The sequence below is a fragment of the Neolamprologus brichardi genome, chromosome 18, assembly GCF_056152115.1.
Source record: "Neolamprologus brichardi isolate AB-2024 chromosome 18, ASM5615211v1, whole genome shotgun sequence".
NCBI classification, from domain to species: domain Eukaryota; kingdom Metazoa; phylum Chordata; class Actinopteri; order Cichliformes; family Cichlidae; genus Neolamprologus; species Neolamprologus brichardi.
Window position 1 is genome coordinate 16,661,843 of NC_142121.1, and position 18,934 is coordinate 16,680,776.

General features: G+C 38.7%; 1 protein-coding gene across 1 annotated transcript in view; it reads right to left on the reverse strand.

Moving 5' to 3' along the window:
- colec12 (collectin sub-family member 12) overlaps positions 1 to 18,703 on the reverse strand; it is a 32,127-nt gene extending 13,424 nt beyond the window's left edge. The window contains exons 1-2 of the mRNA XM_006792189.3: positions 18,265 to 18,703; positions 14,849 to 14,899 (exon numbers count right to left, since the gene is read on the reverse strand). Coding sequence (XP_006792252.2) covers positions 14,849 to 14,899; positions 18,265 to 18,271 — 58 coding nt within the window. The 5' untranslated portion in view covers positions 18,272 to 18,703. The remainder of the gene's footprint in view (positions 1 to 14,848; positions 14,900 to 18,264) is intronic.
- Positions 18,704 to 18,934: the final 231 nt, after the last annotated feature.

The following is an 18,934-nucleotide window of genomic DNA, read 5'->3' on the forward strand; positions in this document are numbered from 1 at the left end:
CGAGTTATTTCAGCACAGCGAGAAGATGTGGATTGAATACATCAAAGCAAACGACACTTCTATCTTGCTGGTGGAGTTTGGGTTTAAAGAACTTGATTATGTTTCTCCTGATGCCATTTTTAGGACCATGTTAAACAGTTAAACCCTGAGCAGGTTTTGCAAGTTGAACCGATGTCCTTGCATCTCACTCCGGCTCCTGCAGCTAACAGTCGCCAACAGGAATGCTAATAAGTAAGCACTATGCCACAGGGGAAGCTACCACTGAGACAAATTACCTAGACATTAGGCACCTTGAACTGCCGAGCTAGCTTAGCCAGGCTCTCTCTCTCTCTCATGTTAGAGATGGCACGTTACCACTTTTTTATGTCCGATACCGATATCATAAATTTGTATATCTGCCGATACCGATATAAATCCGATATAGCGTATTTTATAATCAATAAAAGTTCTTTTTTAAATATCTTGCTACATTTTGTATAAGTTCATAATCAAGTTTAAAAAAATAATTTATAGGGTTATTGAATTATGGTTGGTAGAATTTTTTTTTTTAACATTATCTGCCAATTACATCTGCCACCCTTCTCCAAATCTGTGCCCCTACCTGGCCCCCCCAACAAAAATTTTCTAGACACACCACTGCAGCTACGTAGAAAAGGATCCTGGTGTAGAAAGTAATATTAAATAAATTCTAACAAATGCTTATCAAGCTTAACCATTCTACTGTTGTTTATCCGCTGCTTTCTTCTTTCTGGCGCAAAGTAGGCGATTTTATTTAACTTTACAGTGTCATAAATCCGCTGACAGGTTTATAACACTTTAAATTGAGCCCCAGGTTCTCTCTAGCACATCTGGGCCTTGTTACAGTGGAGCCAAATCAAAGGATGCATGCAAACATTTGATACATCATTCCTTCGTGCCAAGCAAGTGGCTAAGTTCTAAACTTTGCTTTCAGTGGACTATGTTGAGTGTTTTTATAAGAAACCTTCCCACTGGTATTCACTTCCTTTTCATGATGAGTAAGGAGTTAAGAGTGTTACAGTTAGGAGAGATCTGTATGTTGTTAAATAACATATAGAGGACTGCATGTCTGAGCAGGATGACATGCCCATGTTTTACACACACACACACACACACACACACACACACACACACACACACACACACACACTGGTTAAAGCTGAAAAAACTGTATATTGTACTCATAAGGCTTTGGCCAAAGACAGTAATACAAACACTCCACTGGGATATACAATGTGGACGGGTGACTCAAACACATCCTCTCTTCAGAATGCCATCAACCTTTGTCTTACACAACAGAGGCCTCCTCTTTCCAGTTTCAATTTTAGCTAGTGAGATTTAATGGTGAAAATATAACAAATCCGAGTATTACTTACAGAAAGACATGCCAGTTGATGTAATTCATGTTTTCATATCTTGAACGTGTAATCGGGGATATTTCATTTGACAAAAAAGAATAAACAAAACATTAATGACCATCAATCCATCAATAACTATTATGACTAATTTTCCAGACTCTCTTGCTTGCTCGACTCTCTTGCAAAAGAACAACACAATTTCATGCAAAATTATCTCCTTAATGAGTCTTTCCTAATGCCACCAGCTGCTTTATAAAAACAAACATAAATTTCTGCCTGCAACATTTGTTTACCTAAAAGCCCTTTGAGTGCTTAGTTCCAGTAGGATTTCATAACAACACAGAGCGAGTAAAACAAAAAAATTGGAGCTACTGAAGGAATTGTGCAAGCTGTGAAAAGGAATAGAACTGAGCTCGTTTTTTAGGGGAAACTTTATGATGCATTTCTAATTTTGAGCACTCTGTGTTTTTATTTCCAACTGGTAGAGGGGAAAAAAAGAAAAAAAAAACGGTTAGCTGGAATATCAAAGACAATTGCAGATCCAAGATGGAGTTGATTAACCCCCAGTTTTGTCATTCCATCTGTGCTTGGTTAAAGAAAGACAGACTATGACAAATGGGTCATATATTGTAATCCTAAGACATACATTTAAGTGTGCATGTGTGCCTCGTAAACAAAGCTGGGCCACTGTATTGTTCATACTTTGTGTGGCTGTGACCAAAAAGCCTTTCTGTTCTAGTCAGCAGTTTCCATTTAAATCCAGGCCAATAGTGTATGATGGGATGAGGAGATATGTAGTTAGAGTCACATCTGCTGCCACAATATACAGTGGAAGAAATGCCAACTGCTGATACAGCGTGTGAGGTAGGTCCACTACGAGTGCTCACAGGCAGGGCTTTTTAACATAACTGGGAGTTAATATTACCGGGGACTGCTGTAAAGTGCAACTCAAACAGCACCTGCAACCACAGGCGCATGCAAGTATGTATTTTTATACACATTAAGTGCTTGTAAACGTTTGATATCCCAGTTCTCCAGAACTGGCATAAAACCATTAATTACAATGAGAAAGATTTGCCGTTTTTATGTGCAGAGGGGCACTAAACATAAATGTGAAAAGCTGTATATTTAGTACAGCCAGACAAAGTATTATTACACAAATAAGCACAGACATTTTTGAAACTACATCACGAGTAAAGCTCTAAAGAGAGACACGTTAAATTCCAGGCAGTAGTCTATTAATGTATAAAACACAAACTTTTCATCCTTTTTGGTTCTGGAACAGAATATTTTAAGCTTCTTCTCATTTTAAAACAGATATCCATTTTCTTACGTTTATCCAATTCAGAGTTACAGTTGGGTTGTCATAAGGAAAAAAAAGGCAGGGTATACCTTCACAGGGATGACATAGGGAGAAAGACAACCTTTCACACTCACATTCACACCTACAGCCACATTAGTGTCACCAATTCACCTAATGTGCATATTTTTGGACTGTGGGAGGAAGCTGAAGTACAGAGAGAACATGAAACATGAAAATCCCACAAAGAAAGGTCCCAGCCAGCCGGTAAAACGGGCATGCATGAATTTGAAAAACAAAACAAAACAAAAAAACAGAACAAAACCCCAAAAAGCAAAACATAGAGAACCCATAAACAATTTTTATTGGCCTGTGAGCAGTACAACAGACCCCCTGGTCTCTCCTGATCATGTTCCAATGTTGGCATGTTGGAATGAGTTAATGTCAAGTTAAACAGTACCGTGGAAAAGTTAGACCGCTTAGTATCAGTTCTTGATGAAAGTCAGTGGAATTCAACCAATTATAATGGTCAGTAATTTCATTATAGTTGTTTTAAATTTGAACAGCAAGTGTAAAAACACTAGTGATGCATAAAGTCAAACCAACCTTTTAGCAGGTATAATTATCTCCAACAAATGAAGGTAAGTAGTGTGAAACACTTGTGGAAACATTTAGCTAAAATAGGGTACAACAAAAGCTTTGCGTTTAACCTGACATATAGCTAATTAAACCAAACAGAAACTTCTAGCGAATCATTTGAATCATCACACTCCATGTTTTTTCTGCAGCTTAATAATATACTAAAAATCTGAACAGTTTCAGGCAGGAACACAAAACTGAGCTAGAAAGCGATGTGTGAATTGGCAGGTTACCCATCTGCATCGTGTCGCCAGAACATTCTGTCTTTAGCAGTCCCTTGTTGGTTGTTTTTCAGCAAATCAGTCAGAGTGAAATCGAAACACAAGGCTTTCATGTGTTTTTATAGAGTGGAGGCTTGCGTCTTAGCTTCTGCTTTTGCAACAGAGTCAAAACATATTTGAGCAGCAGATAAAAGCAAAGCACCATTCAGACACGTAGCTGTTTATATATAATTAGCCAAATTTTGTCTCTCTAAGAAGTATTTCTGCTTCTGACAGATTCCTTTGGCACTCTTGAGATAAAACAATGGTTTTTAGGTTGAAAAACAATTTCTTCAATAAGCATAATAAAAGGACCAATATTAGCTAATCACATCATACATGGGGTTAATGCTATTTTCAAATCCTTGCCAATTATATTACTCTATCTGCCAGAAAAGAAATAACATAAACAGCCACTCACTTTCAGCATCCCTGATGCAAACAATAAATTATGAAGGAACATTGAAAACTGGTTTTAATCACTTAGTCCCACAATAAAAATCCTTGCAAAAGCAAGAACAGCTTGTATGCATGAACATAAAGTAATGTAAGATTCAAGTGCATACATTTGGCCTGTACTCAATGGTTTTGGTATAATTGAGCCCTCTAGCCCACAGAAATCAGTTAGTGTTGAGTTGTTCTGTGTACTTTGAGGTGGCAGTACTTCATATATTCTGACAATACATGAAACAAACAAACAAAAAAACAACAAGAATAAAAGAATTGACCATATCAGTGAGTCCCTCAACCTTTAATGTTCAAAGTGCTTCATTCACTAGATGCTACTAAAGCAAGCACCCTTTTAAAACTTTGGAAACCTCCATGTGCGAATGCGCCATATCTATAATCTCATTATGCCTCAAGAACCACGCAATTTTCCTATTACCAGGAAAGCATGCTGTGCTCGTTGGTAAAATGTGGATTGCATAAGTGTGATCAATATCAAACATTTCTTTAATTGTAACCATGTTATTCAGAGAAAATTGTTTTTATGATGGCTCCCATAGTGGAGCCTCACGGAGAACTATCTGTCTTGGATCAGCGGTCCCCAACCTTTTTTGCGCCACGGACTGGTTTATGCCCGACAATATTTTCACGGACCGGCCTTTAAGGTGTTGCGGATAAATACAACAAAATAAAACCAGTACCGGTACCGAAAAAAAGAAGATTTATTCATAACACACGTGAAAAGAACCAGGAAAACCGAGTTAACGATAAAACGATAACAAAATAACGCTGAAAACCGATAAAAACCCTGAAAACCATACATTTCACACTTGAGCCTCAACTCTCGCGGCCCGGTACCAAACAACTCACGGACCGGTACCGGTCCGAGGCCCGGGGGTTGGGGACCGCTGTCTTGGATGACATTCATGGAGTTCACTCACAAAGCCCCACAAATCTCAAATTCACCACAAGAACATGACCTGAGACATATTTTGTCAAGAAGGCTATGAATCTTTCATTGCGTTCTCGTTTCAGTCCAAACCTGCTCGGATTTTGACTTGAGCGCTGGTGTTAACTCCACATACCATCTGTGCAGCTGGATTTTTGTGTGGTCATGCCGGCTGGGTGGCCCAGCGTGGAAGCACTTACTGAATCAGCTACAATCATCACCCAGCCTGATGGTCATAACCCTAAGTCTGTCTGAGGTGGTGCTACACTCTATCCCATCGCCACAAAGCACTTTCTTTCATGCTTCATCGCCAAGTAGAGCCAATAAAACCACACAGCGTGGACTGAGCAGGCTGTCCAGCCAAGTCTGGCTTTACTTGTGGGGAAAGATGCTGACCACAGAGACGATGGTATCTAACTATTTGTTAAGCAGCTGCAGTTTTACTGTGATGCATATCAAAGTAGTTATTTAATGCAATATACCTTTTAATCCGAGGATGCCAATACATTTCATTTCTCACTAGTCTAATCATTCAGACAGCTTTTACTGTATCTAATAAGATGTGGTATGTCGCCACAAAGACACAGAATAAAGAGCTCCCAATCATTTACATATGTCGTGGGCTCTTTGATGGCTGATTAGGCAGTTTGAAAGTACAAAAACTAAACATCAGATTTTTTGATGTTTTTCCCACTGATGCAAAATAGCGCCATGAATTAATGAAGAAAATTTAAGATCTGATTTCACTGCATTCCTTCCCAGAAACAGTGCACCTATTACTCTGGTCCACATTTCTCAGAAGTAAATTAGCAGCTGCTATTTGTTTTATGTCAAATGTATCGAATTAAAAAATGCATGCAGTGTGTCACAGGGCCACAAAATTATTTCAGCTTTAATTACAAACATGATTTTGGCTTCCCACAATTAAATAAACATGATCTACTGATTTAAAAAACAATGCTCGAACGCAAAGCTAATCTAACGCTATTGCTCCCTAAGCCACTGCCTGACCACATGCCTGCATCTGCCAATCTAAGCTGTTCCCTGTGCTGCAAAGTTTCTTGGATAAAGTTTGGATCAGTATCATTATCTTAAAAGACAACAGATAACAGAAAATCAAATGTCTGGCACAGTTGAAGGCAAAGAGCTTGTTCGTAAAGGTTGCTTGTCTATTGTTTGGAAATACTTCAAATTTAGAGAAAGTGATTTTAACCCAGAACAAATCATATGCAAAGATTGTTGTAGAGTGGTGCCTGCATTGCAAAGCTGCACAATTAACTTATTCAAACGCCTGCAAAATCACCATTAGCTGCAGTAGAATATACTGTAGGCCAAGAAATAGTTGCAAATGTGAATCACCCAACATTTAGTCTACGTTCACACTGCAGGTCTTAATGCTCAATTCCGATTTTTTGATCAAATCCAATTTTTTTGTCTGCTCGTTCACGCTACAAATAAAATGCGACAGCAAACGCTCTCTAGTGTGAACGCTCAAAGCGGCCCGCATGCGCAAAAGAAGATGTCACACACAACACGCTCTGTTTAGACCCAGAGCAAACAATATTGTTTGACTGATGGCCCTTAATATAAAGACTTCGGACTTTTCGGACCAATTTTTGCTTTAAGTTATTTTGTTATTTACATAATAATGTAGATAACCTAATAATTATCCTTATTGCTGTTTTAGAGGAGCGGTGCTTCAAAGGATAGTTGCAGATTTCTGTCAGAATCTGCAGATGATACAGTACAAATAAAATGTTCACGTTTCTCCAATGTTGTCTTCCCAACAGTTTCACTGACATCTACACTGGATGGCCAGGAAGCGTTTGCGATGTCTTCTCAGGCACTTCTCCGGCACTGATAATTGGCGTCTGTCTTGTGTCAGTGACGTAAAAGATGGATTTAATGCGACATGACTGTTCAAACAGCAGTCGCTTTCTAAAACATCGGATATGTATTGGATTCAGTACCACATACGAAAGTGACCCAGATCGGATTTGAAAATATTGGATTTGTGCCGTTCAAACTGTCATACCATGATTGGATATGGGTCGCATAGGGTCAAAAAAATCAGATTTGATGCGCTTTCGCCTTCAGTGTGAACGTAGCCTAAGTCAGTCTCAAAGGTGAGCCTGTACTGCACATTGGATACACATCTATCCATTTTACAAAGACACAGTGAAAAAGCCAATACTATTACATTATATTTGGCCAAAAATATGTGTCCAATAAACATGGTGAGTAATGAAAGCTTTATTTTTCCACAGTGCCAACACCTACACTGTGTGCGAAACACACTGCAGTGGAGACAGAGAGGGATCTCACAGCTGTGAGGACCTGTTTTGTTCACATCAATCATGGAGGCAGAATAAATGGTCTGAAGTATATTCTGTTTCTTGGCGCTTGAACAAACACCTTGTTTTTACTTATAGTACATACACTATTACTTAACATCTTACTACTGTTTCTTCAAGATGCACGGTGTAAAGGGAGGACCAGTATTTTTTGGATGCAAAGATGTGTACATTAGGGGAAATATAGCACAGGCCAGATGTAAAAATTATGTTGAGTTGATGTGACAAAGCAATAAAAACATATTTGTCACTGATATCAGTGAATAATCGTCATAAAATATCCTGATCTCAGTCTTTTAAATCTTTCAAATATTTGCATGCTTTGAAAGTTTCTTTTACACTTTAAGCCCCAGAAAGGAAATTAATTCAGTGAGTTAGTGTCTCCAAACTCTAAACTTGACTAAATCTAAACTATTCACTGACTCTGACTATTTGTAAGAAAATCTGATTTACAGGAGTGTGGGTGAAAAACACTGAACTATTGTACTGAACTACGTGTATTCAGTCCTGCATAGTAATGCTCAGGGTGACTGGGCGGTTCTAATTTTCCTTTGCAGCAGATGCACAGATATGAATACACAAATGCATACTTGACACAGTCATTTAAAAGACATGAGAGCTGAGTAACTGGAAAAATTACATAACCTACTTTTCTGGATAAAATGTAGACATTTTAAGCCATCAAAATGAAAGTATTAAGGCATAAACAAGAAAAACACTTAGCTCTGTGCTGGACTGGGGCCAATGTACGCATAGCCGGAGCAACAAGAGTCCCTGAGCCAGGTCTGCGAGTCAGACAGCGAGCAGCGAGGTGATTCACGGCAACGCAATGACAAATGCACAGTTTCAGTGAAGTTTTCTGCTGTTTTTCAAAGAGAGGAAGCAGATAAGTTTATGTTGGCCATCACTGGGGCCAGAAGACTTTCATTAAGTGTAACGCTGATGCTGAGACATATACACAAGTTCGTCATCCAGCCCGTCTGAGACTGTAGAGAGAAAATACAGTCAGATGCTTCCAATATTGTCCATGTTATTCTTAAGCCAGAACCTGCCATGAATGCAGAGCTTGACAAGCATCCATTATGTGAGAGAAGGTGACAGTCAGTTCCAGGGATCTCGTTAAAATTGACCAACATATCCCTTGGGGACGAAGGATGAGGTGGTTAGGCCAATTTCAGTCAAAAACAACTGTGGCTATATATAAAACTACTTACTGACAGAAACTCTGCTGCAACTCTAGAAGTATCATGTTTTAAATTGGAGATCCTTTTTCACTGACATTTTGAGTTATTGTGTTATTGAGTTTATATCTATGTGGCAATGTCTGTACTAAAGGAAGTCTTATATGCTGTGAATAAGATGTAACTGGAGGCAGCTGGAACGTACTGTGATCTCCAAATTGCCTTAGTGGAGTTCAGACAGAATCACAACTCAATACAAATTCATATACACCATAAAACATCCAGCTGTGCATGGCTAAGACCTATTTTGGATACAAAGCAGTTTATATTAAGTTTGCACTCCTACTATCTGCGTACAAATGCTGGTTCTGGAAAATTCCATTCATTCTCAATTTCTCTACCTCCTATATTTATGTACAAGTGTATTCACAATCGTGCTCTGCATGAGGGTTCAACTAGGGACAGAAACAAAAGAATGGTTGAGATATCTTAAAGTTTGGTTAGGCTAGTGGTTCAGGCTAAACAACTAAAATTATGGCAGGGCTAAAAAAAAAAAAATCTGTTGGTCTGTAAGAAATGACTAACTCTGCTACTGCAAGAAAGTCAGACGCACTGCAGTTCCACCCCACCTGGCTTTCATATCTGAACACCCTTTTCCACAAATTTGGAGTCAAACATTGAAGATGAAACAATTTATGGTCAGCTGAAGCTACTGCTTATACACTCAAGAGGCCCTCAGTCGGAAGCAGGGTGAAGTCAAGAAAGGTTTATCTTTATGCAGAATGTAGAAAAAACAACGTGGCAACAACTTACGTGTACTATTCCTTAATGAATACAACATGCATGGGAACAGTGGCCTCTGACGCACATAATGACACACTAAACTCACTCACAACCCAGAAAAAAGAATAAATAGAAAAAATGTTTTTTTTAGAGGAACCCTGTAGATTGAGACAAATGATGTGTGAATAACTACTGCACTGTTATTAGTGATAATGTGAGCATCAAAGACCAACGTTAGCGGATGTACCACAAACAAATCTGCATTTAATGTCTGGTTTACAGTAAATGATAACACAAATATCTAATCAGCCAATCACATGGCAGCCACTCAATGCATTTAGCCATGCAGACATGGTCAAGACGACCTGCTGAAGTTCAAACTGAGCATGGGGAACAAAGGTGAATTTACGTGACTCTGAACATCTCATGGCTGTTGGTGCCAGACGGGCTGTTTTGAGTATTTCAGAAACTGTTAATCTACTGGGAATTTTCCTCACAACAATCTCGAGGGTTTAGAAGGAATTGTTAAAAACAAGTAGAAAATATCCAGTTCTCTAAGGAAATCAGCGTATAGGAATCTTACCGAAGTCAGTTATTTCCTGTTTTTGCTTTTAAATTGTGTTACTACTCCAGCATGTACCGTCCCCTTTAAAACACAGCTGGATCCTTAACTTCCTGTCTGACAGACGCCAAGTGGTCAGACTGGGCAGCATCACTTCACCTCATCAACCTCACCCCCATCACACTGAACACTGGTGCTCCACAGGGGTGTGTACTGAGCCCTCTCCTGTACTCACTCTACACCTACGACTGCATGTCCACTAGCAACTCCAACATCATTGTGAAGTTTTGCGGATGACACTACAGTGGTGGGTCTTATCACCAAAGGTGATGAGACGGCCTACAGGGAGGAGGTCAGCGCCCTGACCCACTGGTGTCAAGACAACCATCTCACCTTCAACGTCGCAAAGACAAAGAGTTGATAGTGGACTTCCAGAGGTGCAGAGAAGTACACATCCCCATCACCATCACTTCCGCTTCCTTGGTGTACATCTGGCTGAGGATCTTATGTGGTCAGTACACATAAACAAAACAGTGAAGAAGGCGCAGCAGCGCCTCTTCTTTCTCAGGAGACTGAAAAGATTCGGCATGAGTCTTATATTTTGCTTGTTTTTATGTTATTGTATTTTTGCACACTTCTGTTGCTTGTGAAGCTCGCACACAAGAATTTCACTCACATGTACTGTAGCAGTTTACCTGCACATGTGATGTGACAATAAAAGTGATTTGATTTGATTTGATTTGACAAAACTCAAACAACGAGCTGACTGTGAAACTTGAGCAGCTTTTACCAAATAAAAATGCAGTGTCCGATATTTGGGAACACTTTTGGTACAACATCAAACAAAAAGAAGAAAAGAATTGATCACATAGTGGTGATTTTGAATTGAGTTCATATTTCTCAGCCCCAAACCAAGGAAGGCAGAAGAGCATCCCCGAACACACAACACATTGAACTTTAAGCAGATACGCTACTCCAGAAGAAGACCACACCGGATGCCACTCCTGAGAGAACAGGAAACTGAGACTACAGTTCCCATTCCCAATTTGTGCTCATCAAAACTGCATAATTAACTGGTCTAAAGAGCCTAATTTTTTCTTGCAACATTCAGATAGTAGGGTCAAGATTTTAAATAAAGAACATGAGAGCATGGATCCATCCTTCCTTGTATTTATGGTTTAACCTCCCGGAGATGGTAATACTGTCACAGATTTTTTTGGCACACTTTGGGGCAATGCTTACATGCAACAGTCTAACTCTATCCCTTTATGACCACAGTGTACCCATCCTCTCTTGGCTGCTTCAAGCAGAATTACGTGCTATGTCAAAAAGCTCAAATCATCTCAAATTGGCTTCTTGAACATGTCAATGAGTTCATTGTACTCAAATGGCCTCCCTAGTCACCACATCTGAATCCAATAGAGCAACTTTGAGATGTGGTGGAATGTGAGATTTGCCTCATGTAAATCTGCAGCAACTGTGTGATGCTATCATATCATTGCGGATCAAAATCTCTGAGGAATGTTTCCAGCACCTTGTTAAATCTAATCTCCTTGGGTCTGTTCAGCTGCCCTGCGACTGTCCCTCTTTGATGCTCTGAACAGAAGCCCTTGTGGCATGCTTTACCCTGGCCCCCACAGACAAGTCCATTCCTGCCAGACTATCACTGGTCAATCCAGGATTAACTTATCTTCTCTTGACTCTGTGTATGGTCAAACAGAACAAACCAGCAAAGTTGTGCGTGTGTGTGTGTGTGTGTGTGTGTGTGTGTGTGTGTGTGTGTGTGTGTGTGAGAGAGAGAGAGAGAGAGAGAGAGAGTTTTTTGGGGGGGTTGTCCTTCATTGTTTCTATTTTAGTTACCTAGTTTCTTAAGTTTGTTTTTTTCTGCTTGCATTCATATTCATATTTTCACTCTGTTTCCTCCCAAGACTCCTGCTCTTTATTGAAAACACCAGAAAGTGTTTTTTCATTACGACAACGGAACATAAAGTGCATGCATGCGTGTTCTGGAAGGGGGGTGTAAGTAACAAGGAGGCATTTAGAAAGCATTCTTTTCTTGTAATAAACTCAAACATAAATTAAAACCACTTGTTCCCAAAAATAAGTCAAGCAAAGAACGTGACTCATCAGCTCCTAAAAAAAAAGAAACAAAAAAAAACCAAAAAAACAACAACCCAAAAACAAAACAATGGAAAAATGTTTCCCTGTGGAATTAGTCAAAAATAAATGCAGATTACAAACTGCAAAAACAACCACTGGGCACTGAGTGATGCTAAGATAAAGGAAGCATTTTAAAATAAAATAAAAAATAGACTTTCCCACTTCCCTCTTCCCTCTCTCTCCTTTGGCATTTTGCTGACACAGCACAGGCCAGACCTGAAACCCACACTCCACCTCTGTCTCATTTTCTTTTTTGGAGTACGGGCCGGCAATGAATAAACCTCCAGTATGGACACAGGAAGCAGCTCAGCAACTTTTCAGGTTTGGACGTACTCTCAGTGGGAAAACAGACCACTTGTGAAAAGTAAACGTCAGAATGAGTCAACACCACCTTTCCTGTCATTAAAAGAAGACATAGGAGACGCAGGGCAACATACCATTTTTTTGCTAATGTATAAGTGTAGGAGACAAGTTAAAGGTACAGTTTAACATTTTGTGTTGGAGAAAATCCCTGAAATGTAGCGTGGATGTATAAACTATGCAAGCTACATGTTTTTCTAAGCTTCCCGTCTTCATGGCTTCTAGCTCCCAGTTTTATGCAAAGACATGAGTGCAATATCAATCTGCTCATAGTATGTGACTGTTTATATCGAAACATCAAACTACATCTTGTCATGGTTCAATCTTGAGTGGACAAACAAGAAATGCTGATGCTTCCCTATAAGACTGAGGACTTAAATGACTAGTTGTAGTATGAAAAATATAGAAATGACGTGCCGAGTGAATATGTTTTGAAGGTCTAAGAGCAACATGAAACAAATTTCTCCCTGTCCATCCAAAACTAATATTGCTGGGGAGGGAGGGATTGTGTTGCTTGTACAAAATCTATGCCACAGAGCTACTTGAAAAAATATTTCCCTTATCACTTATGTGATCCCACGCAGCTGTTTAGAAACCAGAGGTCAAACAGCTCAATAAAAAGTGCAGATGGTCTGAATAAATAATGGGCAACATAAATATTGTCTGAATGACACAAAAACACATTCATAGCAACAACGATGTTTGGTTTGGAAGCAAAGAAATGCAAACTGCCCTATTCTTGTAAGAAGAGTTGGATCAGCACATGCATTCATGTGTAACGCACATACAGTAAAAGACAGCCTAGAAAATAAACAAAATCTACTTGTAAAAATAAACAACATTTGGAACGTCTTGTACATGCGATACATTGTTGATCCAAAATGCTGCAACAAGAGTACAAACAGGAACCAGGAAGAGAGAACATATTTCTCCTACATTAGTTTCTCTTCCTGATTAAAACCAGAACTAAATTGAAAATGATTCTTTCCATATAAAAAGTCCTGAATAATCAAGCTTCATCATATCTTAGCGACCTCATATTCTCCCAATACATCACTTCATTCTCAGACTGCAGGTTTACTTGTGGTTCTTAGAGCTTCCAAGAGAAGAACAGGAGGCAGAGCCTTCAGCTTTAAGGGCCCTTCCCCCATCGAACAAGCTCTCAGTTTGGATTCAGGACAAAGACACCCTCTCTAGTTTTAAGACTGGACTTAAGCCTTTCCTTTATGATTAAACGTATAGTCGGGGCTGGATCATGTGATCCTGAACCATCACCTAACTATGCTGTTATAGGCTCAGGCTGCTGGGGGACTTCCTATAATTAACTGAGCTCTTCCTCTTCACTCACCTATTTTCACCGATAATGTAATTACAAGCTAATATTGTGTGTCACTGACTTGTCTTCTTTCTCCCAAAGTTCTCCCTATGCTGTCCTTTTTCTCTTCTCCTTCCAAACTGTCGTGTTAGACAGCTTCCCCCACACAGAAGTCTAGCTGTGTAGGTCTTTTCCTGTTAAAAGGGAGTTCTTTCTTCCCACTGTCACTAAATGCTTGCTTGTAGAGTTGTTTCTCTCTAATTGTAGGTTCTTTACCTAAAATTAGAAGACTGTTGCTGCAAATTGGATCTCTACACATAAAATTTAAACTGACTTTAACTTATTTAAGGTAGGTATTTCACACACTGCATTTAGGCTGCATAAACACTAAGGACTCTGTAACACTCAAATATTAAAAGGATACAATTTGATCTGTTTTTATTGGGCATTTATGGGAATTGCAGGAAACTGCATTCCATTTAAGCACCACACATGGTGTCTGAAAAGTAAAGCCAGTACAGAAATGTCTGAAATGTACATTTTTTCATCCAACAAAGGGTACCTCCTCTGTAAAAGAAAATCTTATGTGGTGTTTGTGGACTCTCAGATCCACTTTACATATCAGAAATCTTTCCTGTTGCCTACAGATTCTGCATATGTCACAAGCCAATGGCTGATATCAATATAGCCATACATCTAGGATGTTAACAACATTTGTTTTGAGGTATATATATATTACCTGATGAGTGGGTAAGTCAACAAACCTGTCTGCATAAGACCCAAATACATACCAAGAACAGATCCAGTGGGAGGCAGTTTTTATGTTTTATACAGCTCAGGGTTTAACAGAAGTACACATGTGCTGATAAAACTGCAAAGTTATCAGCTAGTCAGGAACACCCAGGATATTGTGGTTTCTCGTTCCACTGTAATCCTTTTCAATTATAACAAAGAAATAAAATGAAAATGAAAACTACAGCCAAAAATAAGTACCTTTCTCGGAAATGAGTTGCAGTCTGCATTTAACCTCAAGGATTATTGCAGATGGGCTACAGCCAAGACACACACACAAAAAGTGTGCAAAATCACTGATGTGTCATAAGAAATATGAACCAGTTAAGGTGGTCACAGCAGATGGTTCCAGAAGTCACTTTTTACTTACCAAACCTTTTATAACCAAAGGACTGCACCTCCTCCTCATCAGCAAAGTCGTCTGGAAGGAAAACAGCAAAAGGGATAAAATTTAATGGAAAGTAAACAAAAAGAAACCAAAAAGCAATACAATGTTAAATTCAGTCAGACAGAAATAAAGAGATGTGAGCTTGAATATACTGTAAACTGTGCCTGTTGATGAAGCGATTGAAACATTACTGAAACCCTAAGCAAACAAGTAAGCTTAGCTTTTGTTTTCTACACAAATTACAGTTTAATAAAGAACAGACTTCTCCAGTCAATTTAAATCAAAATATTCCTATGTAGAGGATATTTAAAACCATGTCTCTCTCAAAGATTACTGTAAGAAAATCATATAGGAAATGTATATTTGTTGCCCACTGAATCTGCCCTTGACATTTTAAAAACATGTCCAAAATTTGTCCAACAGAGATTGTCTAAGTCAGACTATCAACATGTCCAACCTTGACAGGATTGAACCCCCAAAACCACTGTGTGGGATTATTCTCCCATGAAAATAAAGAAACAGAACATGTCCCAATAATCTTATGACAAAAACCCCCTTTTTCATCTATATAACCTTAAAAGGGGCAATAGATGTCTGAAGACTAGAGCAGTGACTCTTTTCTATCAGTGCTTCTTCAGCTGGAAATGGGAGAAGTAAGAAACATGTGATGGGAAGCTGCCTCTTTCCAAGGTCTAGTACTGAAATAAATGACTCTGACCTTTTAGCAGACCCCATGGACAGAGAGCAGATGGAGCTAAGAGGTGACCAGAACAATCTAAAGTGTTGTAAAACATACTAAACCAATCTTACAATTTGTGTTTCCCTATTCCTATACCCTCAACAACCTCTTTCCTGTTTATGTTTCCAAGTAACATGGAAACATCCCATTACAATAGTTATATCAGTGTAAGTCTGGAGCTGCTGAAAAGTCATTTTTGGGAAATGGAATTTTACCCGAAGGGCTGACCTGAAAAAAGCGCAAGTCAAAGTGAGTGTTATTTGGATTTGGCGATGTGTACTGCTGCATGGGGCCAGGATACTTAAGAAAGATTGTTTAACATTCCAGAAGTGGATACTAGTGAGACTAATAGTTACATAATACTGAGAGGACACAATTTGTCCATTTTGGAAGGTTAGGCTATCTGTCTCTCTGATATAAACAAAGTCCTGCATGGAAAAGAAAGTTTAAAATATATAACAATAATAATAATAATAATAATATAAGATTTTTCAGACCGTTACTGATATTTACTGATTTAAAACTCTGATATATATGTTGGCTGATATTTTTTTTCTACCAGACAGATGAAACATTGCCAGATTTCAATAACATTTGTTATATATAGATATTTATGAGTCCTTACTAAGATAATACAGAGAAAAATAATGTGCTTTATTGTCACGGCAAGTGGTGGATTACTTGTTTCTGCACCGCCTGACTTTGCTTGGATCAGCTAGCATTCCAAACGTGTTGACAACAGAGAAGTTGCATTAACAATCATAACACAATTGAAGGGTGTTTCTTCAATCTCTTCTTTAAATGCTGATACCAGTATATTGAAAAACAGCTAATATCGCCCAATATATTGCCCCATCAACATCAGTATTTTAAAACTTGAATCCTACAGCAGTCCAGTGCCTCTTTGTGTTTTCCTTCTGTAAGTATCTATTTCCCTTTAATTATCTTCTGTATTAAGACGTCCCTTCACATTTATATTCAAATTTTAAATGAATGCAGTAACAATACATACAGATAAACAGTGTAAATATATACTGATATTTATTCTGTTAAAAATCTCTGCTTGTATTAGCAATGTGCAGTATCTGTAAAGCACAACCACTTTAAAGAAATAATTAAACTTATTTTCTTTTCTTTTCTACTTTTTCATTGAAGATTAGATTTTAAAAAAATTACACTTCCATGTCTGTATATCTATATAAAAATAAGCAGTAGGATTCAGTAGAGTGGAGTTCCTTAAGGCTCTGTGCTGGGGCCTATTCTGTTTTTGATGTACATTCTTCCTTTAGGCCAGTTTATACAGCAGTTTCTTGATGTTTCTTATCATCTTTTGCTGATGATATTCTGCTATACTGCTCATTTAAGCCTTCTGAAGGTGACAAACTCTCCAAGGTCTCCAAATTTAGGTTTTATTTTTGGTCAAGCTTTTTCCTTGGAGTGACACTTAAAATGGATAGTAAGAACCTGTTTTTGTGATTTGAGAAACATCTCAAAACTTAGATTAATTGAGTCATCAAGTGAACTTGAGATGATAATTCATACTTTTGTCTCTACAAGACTGGACTACTTTAATCGTCTGTTTACTTGTCTAAACAAGAAAGGGCCAAGAATCAAAACCTTCTAGTGGTCCCCCACACCCGTTTCAGAACTCGAGAGGAGCCTTCCAAGCTGTTGCGCCCAGATTGCAGAATGCACTTCCTCTATTTCTACAGAGTATGGACTCTGTGGAGACCTTGAAAAAGAATCTTGTAGTTTTTGAAAGGTAGTTTATGATGTAGCTGATTTCGCTTTTTTTAAAAATTTATTTTAAGTTGCTGATCCTAGCAAGTATTTACCTGCCTTAACAATGGATTTTATATGATTTGCATTTTTGTTTTGTTTTGGGGGGGTTTTTGCATTGAGGTTATGCAGTGCCATAATTTCTGAATTCTTTAATTTGATGGTCAGGCCATAAATCATTCCCCTTTCATTATTATTATTATTTATTTTTTTATTTTATTTTATTTTTTTCTAAAATCAGGAATATCAGAAATTGAAATTATAAGGGCAATGTCTGTCATTCTGTTGGGTGGAAATAATGTGAAATCCCAGAGATGATCAAAAATTTGGTCAAAATGTGAAGCTCTCTAAGAGAGACCACAAGATGGCAGTAACCATGCAGTGTTTGTTATTTGTAAGAGGGAAACAGCTTACTGGCCTATAAAGCTTGGACCTCAGAGACTGATATGGAGGAGCTTAATTTAGTCCAAAACACCAGGGCAACACATGAGAATCACATCTAGGAAATCTTTATCTAAACCTTGATTTAAAACAACACGTTCTCCCTCCCCAGGCTGTCACTCACTGCACCACGATTCGTTTTTTTCCTCCGTTTTGAAAAGTTCTCCTAACACGGGTTAGTGTTTGATGTGCAGCAGTGGACAGATGCAAAACAATCCCAAACAGAGTGCCTTAATTGATTCCAGATGTTAGACGCCAGTTGTAGCCTACGCATTCCTCATGCCCCAGACTGAGAGAGAGAGAGTGAGAGAGAGAGAGCGCGCAGAAAAGTGTGACAAAAAAGCGCGAGAGGAATGTGGGGTAATCAGAAAGTAGACCGAAGTTTGCTATTTAGATATTTTCCATCATTTTAAAACTTTTTTCCCCAGACTAAACTTACCTTTCATTGTTGTTTACAGGACTCTACCGTTGTGAAGCTGCTGTTTGAAGTCACATCCACAGCATCGCAGTGGCATTTGCCCGAAACCTCCCGTTATGCGCCAAGGCACCTTGAATCCGTGGGCTTTCCCGGTTTCCTTAGCGTGTTGATAGGTTATTAAAAAGAATAATAAGAACAATAATAAGATTTCAACGCTCCATCCGCAGCTCTTTAAGCTAGACTTCCTTCAGCGCAGGTAACTTTAGTGCTGCATAAAAAAGGACGCACTTTGCTTAAAATAAGGAATGGAAGAAGAAGATCTAAAAAAGCAGGGAGGAAAAATGTAAAATAGTTATGTGGTTGTTGGAAGGGATGCTGAGTTTGAGGGTGTATCCGAGTCATGAGCGCTCCAGTCACACCCGCAAGAGTAACAGGAGAAACTCCAAAGTGAAGGAATCCATACGTGAGAGGAAGTGGCTGCTTGGAGAAACCACGTGTTCCTCACATCTGTGCGCACCGTCTGCAGAGGGTGTTTGCACATACACACACACACAGCTGCCATTGTGCGGTTCATTTTGATTTCCCCAGTCTTAATATGGGAGAATGATTCTGAATTATAGTGATTCCAAATGTTGTGTTCCCCGTTATTGGTTCAGTTTTTATGTCCGAAAACACAAAACAGAGTGGACTG